Source organism: Martes martes (genome assembly GCF_963455335.1).
Source record: "Martes martes genome assembly, chromosome: 8".
Classification (NCBI taxonomy): Eukaryota; Metazoa; Chordata; class Mammalia; order Carnivora; family Mustelidae; genus Martes; species Martes martes.
Window position 1 is genome coordinate 24,201,308 of NC_137895.1, and position 17,118 is coordinate 24,218,425.

At 40.5% G+C, this 17,118-nt stretch overlaps 1 protein-coding gene across 1 annotated transcript in view; it reads right to left on the reverse strand.

Annotated features, from left to right (window-relative positions):
• Positions 1 to 521: 521 nt before the first annotated feature.
• CFAP54 (cilia and flagella associated protein 54) overlaps positions 522 to 17,118 on the reverse strand; it is a gene marked incomplete at its 3' end in the record, with an annotated part of 309,422 nt that continues 292,825 nt past the window's right edge. Inside the window, exon 67 of the mRNA XM_080810201.1 lies at positions 522 to 641. Coding sequence (XP_080666327.1) covers positions 522 to 641 — 120 coding nt within the window. The remainder of the gene's footprint in view (positions 642 to 17,118) is intronic.

Sequence of the window (17,118 nt, forward strand, 5' to 3'; positions counted from 1 at the left end):
CAACCTATATGTGAGCTGTATAAACATGGAAATAGTTGCATAGGACACACATGTATTTCTATGAATCGTTCTGTAGGACGTTTTGTTGTTTTTTTTTTAAGAATGGGGTCCATCGTTTTTTTTTTTTTTTTTTAAGATTTTATTTATTTATTTGACAGAGAGAGAGATCACAAGTAGGCAGAGCAGCAGGCAGAGAGAGGGGGGGAAGCAGGCTCCTCCCCGAGCAGAGAGCCTGATGTGGGGCCCAATCCCAGGACCTTGAGATCATGACCTGAGCCAAAGACAGAGGCCTAACCCACTGAGCCACCCAGGCACCCCTGTAGGACGGTTTTAATAAGCTGCAGCATTGTCATTTAATTCAGATACAATTTAAGACATCACTCAAAACTGTAATTTTTTAGGAAATTTAGCTTATGTAAGAAACCATTTTATTTTGCTTGTTACAAGAAGACCAAAAAGTATTCAAACCAAGAAAAACAGCATCAGTTAAATCCTTTATAAGGTTAGTTATGTAAAGAACATTAGGGAATGATGGACACCATCCAGTTGAAAAGCCTTCCTCCTGATATAATACAACCATTCGCAAGGTCAAAAAGTCTCTCAAGACTGAATATAGATGGCAGCGAGATATCGAATGGGACCTGTGAAAAAGTAGAAAGTGTTCATGAAATGCATCGTTTCAAACTGTTGGCTGAAGTAAAGTTCTCAAACATATAAATACCAATTCCATACAATGGTTTTATATGAAAGATATTTAACTCTTGCCTCAGGCAAAATACGAAGTTTCATATCTCTGCATGGCTGAAATGTCACACTTGTCATTCTAGATCCTATTAAGATTCATAGATTAGCCTATAAAACAGCAGATATTTTAGAAATACGGACTATCTGCATCTCTATAATCACTGTATATGATTCTAATGGCAGGACTTTGGCCCTGTTCCTAACAAAATGCTTTCTTCCGTAACAGGCGGCCCAGTTGACAGATGTCCCTGTCTTTGAGCTTCAGTCTTGCCACAGTGAAGCAAGTTATGTCTGGTACTCGCTCACTCTCTCTGAAAGAGGCACCGGGTTACCATGCTGAGAACTAGTGCAGTCAAAGTCACCTGAACAGAAGGAAAGATGGAAAATAAGACTGCCTTTATGATCATGGCAACGGTTATTTCACTGAGAGAGAAGCAGGAAGGAGAGGTAATAAATAGGAAGGAACTTTCCCGTTTCCTGGGGACCTACTTTATGCAGATCTAGATACTTTGGAAGATGAATGAGGAAACGTCACGTAGAATGACCACAACAGATTAGAGATGCTTGTGGGCCTAAATTCTGGTAAGAAATTAGAAGACAAGTTTTATTACTTTCTTGTCAAATTATTAAATGAAGCTTTTATTCTTTTTTTTTTTTTTAAGATTTTATTTATTTATTTGAGAGATAGAGAAAGAGCATGAGAGGAGAGAGGTCAGAGGGAGAAGCAGACTCCCCGCCTGAGCAGGGAGCCCGATGCGAGACTCGATCCCAGAACTCTAGGATCATGATCTGAGTCGAAGGCAGTCGCTTAACCAACTGAGCCACCCAGGCGCCCCTGAAGCTCTTATTCTTAAGAAAACACAGGGAACCTAAACATGAAGGCTGATTTTTATTTCTTTTTCTTCATTTCACTGGATTAAAATAGGACAAAAGTATTCCAGTGCTTTCTATAACTTAACATAATAAAGAAGTGGAAAAAACATGTACATGTATATAATGTCCTCCTTTCTCACTCAATCCTGAAGTAGTTAAGTATTACCAGTTTGAGGGGCATCTTTACAAGACTTTTAAAATTCTCTTACGAATGTATATTCATGTGGGTTTTTTCTTTTCCCTTTTTTCTTTTTTTTTTTTTGAAATAGGATAACTAGGTTTCCATTATTTACTTTTTCAATTACCAATATGTAAGGGAAATCCCTCTTTAATCAATTCAGGGAGGCAGAATAACTACATGGAGCTTAAGAGTGTGTGTTCTGGAGTGAGACTGTTTTGGTTCAAATTCAGACCTGACCACATACCAGCTAGGTGAGCTTGAGTAGAGTATTTGATCAGTTTGAATTTTAACCTCACCATCCATAAAATAGAAATAATATTGTATTATAATTGTTATTACAACATATTGTTGTTACAAGACGGAATGAGTTTATACATATAAAATACTCAGAATGGTGCCTCGCACACAATGAACACATAACAAAGGGTACGCATTACTATCATCGTCAAACACATTCTTCTTAATGGCTACATAACAATGTGTGTGATGGCTGTGTCCTATTGTTCAACCACTCCTCATAAAGGTTCTTTCTAGTTTTTGTACATGTTTGTTTATTCATATACATCCTTGGGTATAGAAGCTTCTATTTCTGTACTGCTGATTCCCCAAGATGGTTTGGTTTAGTCAAGGGTGTTTACATTTTACATTTTAATGTTTCTTGCCAGATTACTTTCCAAATAAGTTATAGTAATTAACACTTCAACAGGAAATATATGGATGTATGGATAACCAGTTGACCCAGATCTATTTGTTGAAAGACTTTCTTTCCTCACTGCACTGCAAAGTCACCTGTGACATAAGCCATGGGACCAAATATGCATGGATCTCTTTCTGGACTGTATTTTGTTCCATCGGTCTATGTCTATACTTACTCCAATCCCACACTGTTATTACAGCTTTTTCATAAGACTCAATAACTAGAAGTGTAATTTCATTAGCTTTGTTCTTTTTTTGGATGGTTTTGGCTATTCCAGGTCCTTTGCATTTCTGTGTAAATTTTCTGATACAAGTGTAAATGATAGCTTTTCAAAATGTCATTTATAATTTTTTCCTGCTGTATAGAAATAAAGTTTACATTTACATTCATATGCATGTAGCAACTTTGCTAAATTCACTTACTCATTCTAAGAGTGTATCTGAAGACTGTTTTGGATTTTCTATGTCTATAAATAATAAGAATTTTATTCCCTCCTTTCTCACACTTACACCTTTCTGTTTTCTTCCTTAACTTCACTGGCTGAAAACCCCCATGCAGTATTAAGTAGAAATGATGCCAGGATGTCATAAACATATGATTAATTGACTTTTCAATTCATGGAAAAGGGAAAGATTTATTTAAAAAATGGCCTTGTAAAAGTATCTACTACTAAAATTCATTTTTTTTTTACTTACATCCTCTACTATTTTTGTTAAATTTATTCCTAAGCATTTTATAGTTTTGTTATTTTGAATGTTTTAAAGTTTTAAAATTTCTATTTAAAATGATTATCCTTGGGACACCTGGCTGGCTCAGTTAGTAAAGCATATTGAGTCTTGATCTCACGGTTGTGAGTTTGAGCCCCATACTGGGTATAGGGATTACTTAAAAATAAAATCTTTTTTTTAAAAATGGTTTCTCTTAGTAGAAAGAAAGTTATTAATTTTTATATCAGCCACTTTATCAGAGTCTCTTAATCTAATCATTTTTAAAATGCTAACACTTTGGTTTTGCACTTGTATCATTTACAAAAAAATATAATTTTGTTATTTCTTAGTATTTATGTTACTGATTTTATTCTTTTGCCTCACTGCAATAGCTAAAAATTTCAAAGTAATATTGTTAGAAGTGTTACAGAGTCCTGTTACTCCTAAAAGTTCTACTTAAATTAGGAATAGAAGGTAACCACCTAAACATGTTCCTAGTAATTTATGAAATTTTATTTTATTAAACAGTAAAGTTAAAAAGCCGCTATCATCAAAAACATGGAGTCCAGTTTTAAAAAATGTTGAGTTAGGTGAAAATGTGAAATTTATTTCACACCCAAAGTACATCAATGCTATAAACATTGAGAGAATCTGAATGAGCTTCAGGAAGTCAGAGCTATATCTTTTTCCCAGAGAGTTCAAGATTTACAAATTAGAATTTATAAGATTTCAAATAAAATGATAGAGTTAAAAGGTAAAGTATTTCTTTAGACTTGTTTCTTGATTTGTATCTGCTCAATCTTGATACCTAGACATTTAAAGTAAGCCCACATTGGGACGCCTGGGTAGCTCAGTTGGTTGAGCAGCTGCCTTCGGCTTAGGTCATGATCCCAGTGGCCTAGGGATCGAGTCCCGCTTTGGGCTCCTTGCTGGGCGGGGAGCCTACTTCTCCCTCCACCTCTGCCTGCCTCTCTGTCTGCCTGTGCTCGCTCACGTGCTCTCTCTCTCTTTCTCTCTCTGACAAATAAATAAATAAAAATCTTTAAAGTAATCCTGCATAATGTTTTATAATGTGAATACACCCATGAACCTCAGAGACTGTTGCTTAAAGATTGATTTATTTATTTGAGGATGAGGAGGAGCAAAGGGAGGAGAGAATCTCAAGCAGACTCCCCGCTGAGCAGAGCCTGACCTGGGGCTCAATCTCTGGACTCTGAGATCATGACCTGAGCCAAAGTCAAGAGTTAGTTGCTTAATCCGCTGGGCCACCCAGGCACCCCAGAGGCTCAGAGACTTTCAGTGACTTACCCAAACTCCCTCAGCTAGTACATATCAGAGCCAGGACCTGTACTCCTGGCTCCTCAGAACATGTTCCTAACCACTCTGAGTACGGCCTCCGCCCTGCTGCCCAGCAGTCCTCTGAGCTCCCCCACAACCATGTACAGCCACCCCGGAAAGCCCTTGTTCTCTGCAGCCTCTCCTCCCACTCCCACCTGACTCCAGTCTCTTGCTCCCTCCCACAGGCTCTATGGCACTCTAGACCCTTTTCCCGTTTTGATATTTGGAAATTTTATGGAAGGTTCTAGGGCTTCCATATGGAATTTCTCAAGTGAAGTTAAACTTAGGTGAAATTACTGAATTTCTTTTTTTCTTTTCTTTTCTTTTTCTTTCTTCTTTTTTGCCATTCAACAGAGAAAGGATTGGCAATCCTATAATCATGGGGGAGTCTTTTATGTCTTTTGTAAGTAGCTTTGAGTCTGAATTGTCCTGGATAAGGTACCAAGGAGTCCTGGCTCCTTCTCGTGGCTCAAGAAAGGCTCTGTGGAGAAAAAGGAAGAAAACAGCTTGGCAGGTAAGCAGACTGAATTAATTCAAGTAGGTTATGCTTTAAGGGGCAATATTAGAGAAGCAGAGATAGTTCTGACTGGAAAGGATAGAAGTTGGAAATAAGAGGAAAGGAAAAAAGATAATCAAGTTGGGGTGCATCGAAGGAGTTCACTGCCAGGACTTGAGTTTGTCTGGGGGAGTTCTGAACGTCACTGGAGAGTTAAAGGTTATTTGCCAATGCTATATTTTATATGAGTTTCTGCATGAAAACTAGATTCTATCATAATGAAAGATTTTATTACTTCTGTTCTTTTGCTCCAATAACTTTCCTTGACTGAAAGAGAAATTATATAACTTCAAAGTATCTATGGTTTTTCTCAATCCAGTGAGTTTTTATTGAGCACCTACATTGAGGACTCTTCTTGCTTCTCTCTCAGCACAGTGTCAGTTGCCTTTCTGTTGATTCCACATGTTAATGACCCAGAGAAAGGGAGGGAGAATGCCGAATTCCCACTACTCCATCACGTCTGCCTCCTCCTGTAATTGGTAAGTGGGTTTTCAAAAACTACGGGCTTTGTGATATGGATAGATTTAACTTTGACTCCTTTTAAGAACTTTCAAACACAGAGAACCAGATCCATGGGGGGAAAAAGGTTTAAAAGCCTCAAAGTAGGAAAACAAATGCTGTTTTCATCCAGCATTCTCACATGTAAGTTTCTGTACCATGTTATAGTTCTATCTCAACACATCCCCTGAGTCTTCGAAGTTAATAATTTATTGTGGGTTTTTTTTTTTCAGACGGGAAAAACATGCATTCCAAAGTAGGAAGGATAATATGATACTAGTTTACTTAAGAATCAATATTATGAATGACTGGTGGCCCCGCGGTTGGAGTTCTAGATGAGAGGGAACTAGAGAGACTTGGCTTCACTGTACTTCATATAATCAAGAGAATCCTACCACCAACAGTAATAGATATTATCTCCCCAATCTAACAGATACAGCACCCAACTCTTAAGAAGGTGAGAAGGGCTCGTATACAACTCTGCCAGACTACAGGAAATTTCACACTTTGCTGAGAACACAATTATCTTTTCCAGCACTTTAATCTTGTGTTAATAAAACTTTAAATATGACAGAAAAAGGGTTTTTTTTAAAACATAATACAAGGTCAAAAGGTCATTCTGGTAAGATGGTAGAAATCTTTTAAAATTAAATTTTAAAGAAATAACATTATTATAAAGACATCTTGCAGAGAACAAGAAAATTAGAAATTAAAGATGGGATATGGGAGAGAAAGCATTTGTACTGAGAATTGGTTCAAATATTATACTATCTAAAAATAGGATTGATTCTTCCTAAATCATCATCATCATCATCACTGCTATGGTCACTGTGTGACCACTGAGCCTTGGCCGTGCATGGCATTTCCTTGAGCTCTGGAACAGAGTTCCTTTAAATAAAGGACAATTCTTGCGCAGGCACATTGTCGCACATGCGCAGGAAACTGAGTGTTTCAGTCAGGCCAGAAACAGTTCAGCAACATTTAGGGGCCCTGTCTCTCTTCTTATATCTAAATAGATGACAAGAATGTTTTGAATAATGGCCTCTTTGTTGGACTACATAGAGAATGCCTCTCTAAGGAAAGATATATTGAGGGGGACCACATCCACCGGGTGTATGTTGAAAAATCAATTTTAGGATATGCTCATAGTTTACACTTGTGGTATAATAAAAAATAAATAATTGGTCTTTGTCCCAGATTCTGGCATAAAGCTCATAAAACCGCTGGGAATTTTCCTTTGTGTGGTAATAAGATAACTATGGAAGGGAAGGGGTCTGATAACTTTAGGATGGAGCTGGTCACCAGGAAAACCAACCATGTGATTGGAGGGTTGGAATTTTCAGCCCCCGGCCCTGATCTCTGGGAAAAGGAGCATGGCCGGAGATTGAATTTGATCACAGTAGCCAACCATTTAATCAATTGGGGCCATGGAATGAAATCTTCACAGAAACCCCATAACCACAGGTTCCAAGGAAATCCTTGGTTGGTGAACACACTGATGTGCTGGGAGGGTGGGAAGCCCCGAGAGCGCATGGAAGCTCTGCCCCTTTCGACCTCCCATATCTTGCCCTTATCCTTCTCTTCTATTTGACTGCTCCTCAATTGTATCCTTTATAATAAACTAATAATTGCAAGCAAAGTGCTTTCCTGAGGTCTGTGACTCATTCTAGTGAATTATTGAATGGGAGGAGATGTCAAGGGAACTCTCAAATTTGTAGTCTGCGGAGCACAAGTGTGGATAGCCTGGGCACTTCATTGGTAGCTGGCATTGGAAGTGGGGGCGGCCTTGGATTAAGCCTTTCATCTGTGGAGTCCAGGCTAACTCTGGGTAGCAGTGTTAGAACTGAATTGAATGCTTAGATGCCCAGCTGGTGTCAGCAAATTGCAGAATCTGTTGGTATCAGGAAAAAACACCTAACAGTCCTATCTGGTATTATGTAAATTAGGGAGATGCTCAGCTAATGAGTGTCTTTGGGCCTTTGGGGCCTTCTCCTACACTCCCCTCCTTGCAGCTCTTCCAGCTCCCTTCACGCCCCTTCCCAGGCCAAGCCGAGCCACTCCTCTATGAAAAGTGATGGAGCTGGCGGTGATATCTCCATTACAGGTATATGCTTTTTATAGGGAACTATTTAAGAAAACAATCCTGGAAGGTCAAAAGAGATTCTTAAGAAAAAAGTAAAAGTTTAGGCTGTACATATCAGGCTTGTTCTAACTGCTCAAGAGTCTAAGGCCCAGAGAAAAGAGTCTTTGAAATGTGACACCCTATTGTGCAGGAAGAGAGCTGCTCTCTCCCTCTCTCTCCAGGAAGGTATTTTTCACCATATAAAGAACTAATAGGGGCGCCTGGGTGGCTCAGTGGGTTAAAGCCTCTGCTTTCGGCTCAGGTCATGATCTCAGGGTCCTGGGATCAAGCCCCGCCTCGGGCTCTCTGCTCAGCAGGGAGCCTGCTTCCTCCTCTCTCTCTGCCTGCCTCTCTGCCTGCTTGTGATCTCTGTCTGTCAAATAAATAAATAAAATATTTAAAAAAAAAAAAAAAAAAGAACTAATATAGGGTCTCAAACAGGGCAAATCCCCTTTAAAATACCAAAAGCTCTAATCAGAACAGGAAGGATGAGTTATGCAACCAACAATGAAGTGCTTGGGGCATAAGGGCTAGATGCAAGTTCATGGCCAGTGGTTCAGTGCTTATAATCAGGGCTTTGGGGGAAGAGTGAAAGTTTCTTGGAGAGAGGATTTAATGGAAATGCCTGTATTCAGTGTGTTACAAAACTAATGCCTGTTTCTCATTCTCAGTGGAAATGTAAGGGTATACATTCTGATATGGTACTTACGGGTGATTACATCACTTTACATCATTGCCTTTATTTTCGGAAGATAGTTCAAAAGCTTTACTGAGTCCTTGCTTTTCTTACTCTGAAAATATACATCTTCTAAGAAAAGAAGTCTGCATTTGTTGAGGTTTGCAAATGAGCTAGAGTCTTTGTTTTACAGTTTATTTCATCTGTAAATTAACTGTTAAATGGAGGTCAAGAGAAAATGTGATTGAGCTATGCGGTCACATTGTAGAATGCAGTTTTAATCATGATTGGGTGACATGTGTATGATGTTTTCCCAGTACTTCTCTATTGGAAAATAAACTTCAAGCCAGAGTATTCTTCCTAGTTCCTTTGGAACTCTTCCAATACCAAAAACAAGGATAATTGAGGGCTCGTGTATTCATCACTAGTCATGGATTTTATTTTTATTTTTTTAACTCAGTGCTGAGGTTCAGACTCCTGAGAGATAGACTCTGAGATGGAACTCCGCTTCCAGGAAGGTCATTAGGAAATACTCTTGGGATCAACATCCATGCAGAAGGGAAAGACAGCAGGTTGAGCAGAGAAAGAAGATGGGCTGCAATGCAGTCACAGGGAAGGGCTCAGCCAACACCATGGGGGTTCTGAAGCTAGGACGCCCCTTCAGAGCTGTGGGAGGTGGGTCGGGTCTTTGCACCCGATATCAAGATATCAACCAGTAATCAGATGCTGACCTCCCCCAAGAAAGGGGCCAGCTCCTTTCCCCATGCGCAATTCCTGGAGAGGGTTGAGAACTGAGGGCTGTTAGCATCTTTCCCAGAGCTGGGAAAATGAGCTCTTCAGTCCTGAAGGGGAGATCTGGGCGGTTCAGGGAAGGGCCAAGACAGGCACAAATATTTAATTCAGTGATTAACTACAGAACCATTAAACAACTAGCAATATGGCAAAAACCATACTAGTATATAACTGATACAACCCAAAGGGACATTTGAAGTAATAGCTACGTAAGAATTCATATATCAGATTTCCAGATGCTGCTTTCCTGGGTCATGGTAAAACAAGCTTAGTACATTTCCAGTATAACTCCTATTAATCACTTTATTTGACTACCCTGAAGAACAGTCCCCCTTCTGAAATATGAGGAGAAGAATCAGGAAACCAAGAGTAGGAAGAAGACTCAGAAACAACTTCTTCCCTCAAATAATACCTTCCCATATAAAGACATTCAATAATTTCACCTAAGCTTAACTTTACTTGAGCAATTCCATATAGAAGCACTAGAACCTTCCATAAAAGTTCCAAAAGTCAAAGCTGGAAAATGGTCCAGAGTGCCACAGAGGGAACAGGAGATTGCAGTCAGTTGGGAGAGGGAGAAGAGGCTGCAGGGAGCAGGGGCTTTCCGGGGTGGCCACGCCTGGTTGGGGGACAGAGCTCAGAAGACAGTTGGGCAGCAGGGGAGAGGCCTTACAGCAGAGTGGTTAGGAACGTGCTCTGAGGAGCCAGTCTGCCTGGGTGTAGATCTTCTAACACTAACTAGCTGAGGGAACCTGGGCAAGTCACTTAAATTTCTCACATGTTATATACGGATAATAATAGTATCTACCTTGGGATGCCTGGGTGGCTCAGTTAAGTGACTGCCTTCGGCTCAGGTCATGGTCCCAGGGTCTTGGGATTGAGCCCTTCATCGGGCTCCCTGCTCAGCAGGAAGCCTTCTTCTCCCTCTCCCACTCCCCCTGCTTGTGTTCCCTCTCTTGTTGTCTGTCAAATAAATAAATAAAATCTTAAATAATAATAATAGTATCTACCATAACTAGAAACAGAAATCCAAGGTCACATGCTGACCTTTACAATGTTTGTACATATTCATGTCTGATTGATGCTGTGACAAACTGATGACAAACCTAGTGGCTTACAACAACATAATCTGTTCTCTTACAGTTCTGGAGATAAAAAAAATCTGAATTTAGTTTCCCTGTGTGAAAATCAAGGTGTCAGCAGGGCTGGTTCTTTCTGGGGGCTGTAAAGGGAGAATCTGTGTCTTTGCCCTTTGTAGCTTCTAGAGGCCACCTGTTCCCTTTGATTTGTAGCCCCTACAGCATTCATGCCAGGTCTGCTTCCGTCATCACAACCTTCTCCTGTTGTTGTCAAATCTCCCTCTGCCCCCCCCTTTAATAAGGATACTGTGACTACATTTAGGGTCCACCTGGATAAGCCAGAATAATCTCCCCATCTCGATACTCTTAACTTAATCACATATGCAAAGCCCTTTCTGTCATACCAGGTAAGGTTCTAGGGATTAGGATGTAGGTATCTTTGGGGGGAGGGCCATGATTCAGCCTACTACATGGGTGATTAAATGATATGGTTTAGTTCATAAGAATATCATATTTATATCCTATCTGCTCAACAGAGTCTTGGTAGCTGGAGTTATTGCATTGTTTCTCTTTAAAAATTCATGGCATTATTTGGAACAATATGGATGGAGCTGGAAAGTATAATGCCAAGTGAGGTAAGTCAGTCAGAGAAAGACAGATGCCATATGATTTCACTCATATGTGGAATTTAAGAAACAAAACAAATTAATGAGAAAGAGAGAGAGAGAGAGAAACCAAGAAACAGACTCTTAACTATGGAGAACTGAGGGTTACCAGAGGGGAGGCGGGGGGTGGTGGTGGGTGAAATAGGTACATTTATTATAAGGGTACATTTATCATGATGAGCACGGCATAATGTATAGAGTTGCTGAATTACCATATTGTACATCTGGAACTAATATAACACTGGACGTTATCTATACTGGAATTAAAATAAAAAATAAAATGAATTTTATATATATATATATATACACACACATATACGCATATATACATATGTGTATATACATATACACATATGTACATATACATATATACATAATTCATGGCATTCCTGCAAAATGCCTATTGTGCCAGAAGTTATTAGCGTTCACTAAAATACATATTTGTCCCTCTAAAATTCTCTATGTGCCTGCATAGCAGGTTGAAGCCAATACAATATGAACAGAAATTATGATAGTCATTCCGTACTGGCTCTTGGAAATGGTTATCCTAATTTATTGCCTAAACTGGGGCACTTTCTGAGAATAAAAGGAAAGTATATTAAGCATCTTTCCACATCAACAGGTATACATTATGAGTGTTGCAGGCAAACTGAGGTGCGTAGTGGCCCTACTTAAAAGCATCCAGTGAAGTCCTCTAGCTCTCCTCTCCTGCAGTGGTGACCTTGGAGGCCATGAGGTCCAGACAGCATGGCTAATAAGTAGAAGGAGAGTTGTTCCACCCTCACGGAACTTTGCATAAGAAAGAAAAGAACCTTTATTGCCATGGAGATTTGGGGATTGTGGGCACAGCATAACCCAGCCCATCCTGTCTAGAACAGGTATGCTCTGGCAAGTCTGGCAAGTTCGTCCTCTCCTTATCATATGGGGTGAAGGGAGGGAAGCGGCTGCCATCAGAGTGAGGGTTTAACTCCTCTTTAAGGTCAGGACTTTGAATCTCAGCAGCAAATTTAGAGGAAGAAATGCTGTAAGTGGGTACACTGAAGCTGCGCTCCCTCCTGAAGGGCTGTATCCAGTCTGCCTATGGGCTTTTTACCAGGGATGTAGAAGTGAAAACCCTAGAGTTCAAACAATACTTAGCATTTCCTGATTTATTTTACGACAGGAATCACAGGGCTTATAGTCCGGCAAATAGATACAAGAGGCTCTTTTTGTTTTTAATTGTTTTCATTTTTTAATTAATTTTTTTATTATGTTACAATGAATCATGGAACACTACATCAGAAACTAATGATGTACTGTATGGTGAATAACATAACTTTTTTTTTTTTTTTTAAATTGAGAGAGAGAAAAGGGTCAGAAGGAGAAGCAGGATCCCCACTGAGCAAGGAGCCTGACCCTGGGCTCCATCCCAGGGCCCCGGGATCATGACCTGAGCCAAAGGCAGACACTTAACAGCTTAACCAACTGAGCCACCCAAGCGCCCCAGGAGGAGACTCTTTTTTTAGAACAAAGTCTCAACAAAGAACATGAACTGAAGTTCGTATTTTGTTCATGGGACTTTGTTGTTTAGAACCAAAGCCTGACAGGCTTTGTTCATAGCTTCCACTTGCAGCAGCAAACTGGAGGGCAGACCTCCCGTGCGGGGCCAGGAAAGAAAAACTGCTCACACTGACTTCTTTATTCAGTTCAGCAAACGCGGCAAGCTGCCTGCAAACCACTCTCACGATATGGCCGACACTGCCCTGCAATGTCTGATAGAAAGTCTAACAAAGTTTGCAATTTACAAAGGAATTTCACATAAATCCTTTCACAGAACTCTTTCTAGAATTTCTAACTTAAGCAATCAACCTCGTGTGTCAATATGAATAAAAGAATACGCAGAAGAAGGGGGCAAGAGGAAAACAACAGGCAGGAGAAGGAGGAAGGATGGAAGGAGGTAGAGTGGAAATTCACCACTGAGCTGCCCTGAACATCCGTAGGCATTATGTCCCAGGTACTGCATCAGGAACTTTGGGCTATGGATAATTCTGTGGCCACAATAAAATGTGCCAATGTTTTGTAAGAATTTTTTGGCTCATCCAGAAGTGTAGTCTAATAGCTCTCTGGGGAATTAACACTGAGTGAAAAAAATGACAACCCCCAAAGGGTTACATAGTGAATGGTTCCTTCTTAAAAAGACAAAATTATAGACATGCAGAATAAAGTAGTAATTGTCAGAAATCAGGTATAGCAGTGGGGGTCCCTGTAGTGACAAAATTGTTCTGTATCCTGACTATAAATGTCAGCGTCTTGGTTATGATATCCTATCAATCTGCAAGATGTTACCACTGGGGACAACTGGGTGAAGGGTACATAGGACCTCTCTATATTATTTCTTATAATTGCAAGTAAATCTATAATGATCTCAAAACAAAAAGTTTAATTAAAGGATGGCTGAAAAATAATAATACATCTATTAAGTGCCCATTTACTCTTCTGAAAATTAGCAAATATTTAGATAGGCTGAAAGCCACTAATGAAGGAAGTTTCCAATGGTCAGATGAACAAAGACTCATTTCACATTAAGGCAGGAAGAAAGAAAGATGACCACAACGTATCGAATGCTTACCACTGGCGTTACACTATCCGGGTACGAAATGCATTGAATGCTTTTTACGAAATGCATTGAATGCTTTTTCGAACGTAATTCTCTGTGAGGAGAACCTACAGACAAGAAACTGAAGTGCTGCGAAGTAAAGTAACTTGCTCACAATCATGCAATCAATAGATGGTGGAACCAAGAATTAACTCATGTTTTTATCCACTAAGATACATTCCTTCCAAATGTATCCGCCTTAGCAGAATCTAACAGCCCTGGGGTCATTAAGGATTAATGACTTGTCCGCAGGGGCAAAACTGGACAAGAGCTTGTATCAAGTGGTCTTCCTATCCTACTGGGCTCTCGCAGGTGGCTGAGAAAAAAACATAATGGCATTAGCTGCCTGAGATACAGGCAAAATAAGAGCAAAAATCTCGAATGGCTAGTGTCCTAAGTATTAAGGAGGAAAATGGGTAAATTTACACCTGCTCCTTCTTGGTGGGTTTATTTTAATATGAAAACATTTGTGCAGAGAAATTCCAAAGCTTACCAGTTGACTCAGCTATATGAGGCAAAAGTCAGTATCTCTGAAAATGGAAATATAATCTCATTGCTAAGGGTACAGTTTTTTAATCAAGACAAAAGCTTCTGCAAAATGAATGAGGTAAATGAAACTGTTTACCTCTGTTTTTAGCAAAATGGAAAGCAGTAAACAGATTTGCTAATTATACCCCTGTCTTTCACCTCCTTTGAAGATACCCAAAGTGACTAAACTTCAGGAAGTCGTCCCTTTGGTTCGGAAATTCAGTTTTATCCTGAATGAGGCCAGGCTTGCTTGATCCAGCAGTATACACACTGCTTGCCACTTAGAAAGTAAATACACAATATCAGGTTCATGATTATATTTTGGTTTAAATTACATCCAAGTATCATTATACCAGCAAATTGCACGTCTCACAAAAGTAGGACCAGTCCTTTGAGCACAGAGAGCACAAAGACTCTGGTTCCATGATGAGCGGGAGCGTATTTCACCTTGACACTATTGCTGGCAAATCTCTGAGAGATGAGCATTTTGAAAACGCTATAAACAGCTTAGCCTTTTCTTAGCATTTTGAAGAGCACATTAATAGCCTGGCCTTTTCTTAAGGGCTTTCTTTTTCCCTTAGCCAAATTTGACAGCTAGAAGTGAACAGTGAGAGGATGGAATCAAAGTCAGGGCTATGTTTTAAAAGCAGTGTGGAACTGATGTCATTCGGTATTGTCTTCAAAAGAATATAAGAATATTAAGTGGATGTCTCATGAACTTACACACAAAGGATACTCTTCACTTGAGGACAGAATGATAATGTCTCAGAGAAGAAAGATGTAATTCAGATGCCCATAAAATCTATTCAGACAGCTCTTGGCTGGTACCAAAAAAAAAAAAAAAAGCAGCAGAAGAAGAAAAAGAAAGGAAATCTGCAACTCTCAACTCCACCAAAAGAAGTTATAGTTATTAGTAAAATTAATTTTTAAAGACTTAATAAGCAGCTACTGTAGAATTTGTGAAACCTTAAGCCCAGTGTTGTAAATGACAGTTTAAAAGACCATATGGTTATTGTCACCATTTGGAAAGTTTTGTTAAAAAAAAAAGGGGCATAGGGTAATGTAATAAAATTAGCCAAAGGAAATTAAATAGCTTGGCATCAGCGTCTAAGATTTAACAGCCTAAAAAACAAGTGAAGTGGGAGCTGTCCCCCACAAGTAGGGACACCTGAAACCCCATTCACCACCCAGAAAAGCTGCATTCGGTCATTTCCAAGGGTGCTTTGACAACCCACCTGGTTTATCTTCTACCCTCTCTGTAGAAATGCACAGCAATTTCTGGGAAGCTATAGAGCATATTTGGGAGAGTTGCCAATTAATTTTAAAAGCTGCCTAAGCAGGTTGCCAGGAGCGGCCTCTGGTCAGAGTAGGAAGAAGCCAACAAATTGGGAGTGCTCTGCTGGATGTTGGGGCAGATTGCATTTTCCCAAAATGGCTGCAACAATAGCTCCCGACCCCATGCCCTTCTTACAGTTTGACCTTGACACTGCCCATCAAGAGGTAGAATCTACGTTCAGCCTTGAACCTGGGTGGATTTGGGACTAACAGGGAGAAGGCATTATGTGGCTTAAAAAGCTGGGGCAGAAACAGTGATGGAGCTTCTGCCTGGTTCTCTTGGGAGGCTCATTCTTTTTTTTTTTTTTTTTAATTTATTTTTATTTATTTGACAGACAGAGCTCACAAGGAGGCAGAGAGGCAGGCAGAGAGAGAGGAAGCAGGCTCCCCACTGAGCTGAGAGCCAGATGCGGGGCTCGATCCCAGGACCCTGAGATCATGACCGGAGCAGAAGGCAGAGGCTTTAACCCACTGAGCCACCCAGGCGCCTGGGAGGCTCATTCTTGAAATCCAGACGCTATACTGTGCTGAAGCCCAACTGGCCACACAGAGGTCACATGTCACATCCTGGCCCACAGCCTACTCTGTGTCCCCAGCCCTCAGCCCCAAGCCAACTGCCAGCATCAAGCACCAAACCAAACTAGCCTTTGAGCCTTCAGGGATTCCAGCCCTCAGAATCTGAATCATTCCCAAAGTGTGAGTCTTCCCAGCTGATGCTCTAGATACCATAGAATGAAGACAGATCCTTTCCAAATATTTATTAAAATGTGGGTCATTTTATGCCACTAAGTTTGGGGTGCTTTGTTAAATAATAATAGTAATTGGAACAGAGGAAAATGGGACATGCATGTGACTAAAAGTGATGCAAGCAGTCATTCCTAGCACTGGAATTCCTGTAGCCTCTCCTTTGGGAAGTACTCAGATGCTTTATGCTACACGTTTTCTACTACAGTCACTTCTCTGCTTACAAGGGCCTAACTCCAAGGGAATTCACATGGCTCTGAGATGATCATAATGTTCTGCTTAGGATGGTGCCAGGCACTATTCTAAGAGTTTATGTGGATTAACTCACTTAATCCACATAACAAGTCCATGAGCTAAGTACTATTTTTTTTTTTTTTAAAGTAGGCTCCATGCCCAGCGCAGAGATCAACTCCGGGCCTGAACTCACAACCCTGAGATGGAGACCTGAGCCGAGGCCAAGAGTCGAAAGCTCAACCAACTGAGCCACCCAGGTGCCTGGAGCTAAGTACAATTTTTATTCCCACCCTACAAATAGGGAAACAGAAGCATGGAGGATAAACCACCCGCCCAAGGTCACACAACTAGCGACATCAGGGCTGGGCTGGGATTCGGAGCCAGGCAGTTTGGATCCCAAGCTTGTCCACTAACGACCACCCACTCATTCTCCCTCAGCCACCTATGGCTCAGTCCAGCCCCTCCCCCTGATGGCCAAGAGGGCCCAGACTGAAAAGTGGGGACACTGCTCGCTTCAGTGTGATGATCATGGCTAGAGCCCAGGCTCTGGAGTCTGCCAGTCCTCACTGGGACAGTTACTAGCTGTGTGACTTAGGGCAGGTCTTTTAACTTCTGTTAATCTCTTTCTTCCCACTTTTATGCGAAACAATCACCCATTTTAAAACCACGACCATCATCTTCATTAAGCATTAGCCCCATTCCTCCTCTCTAGAC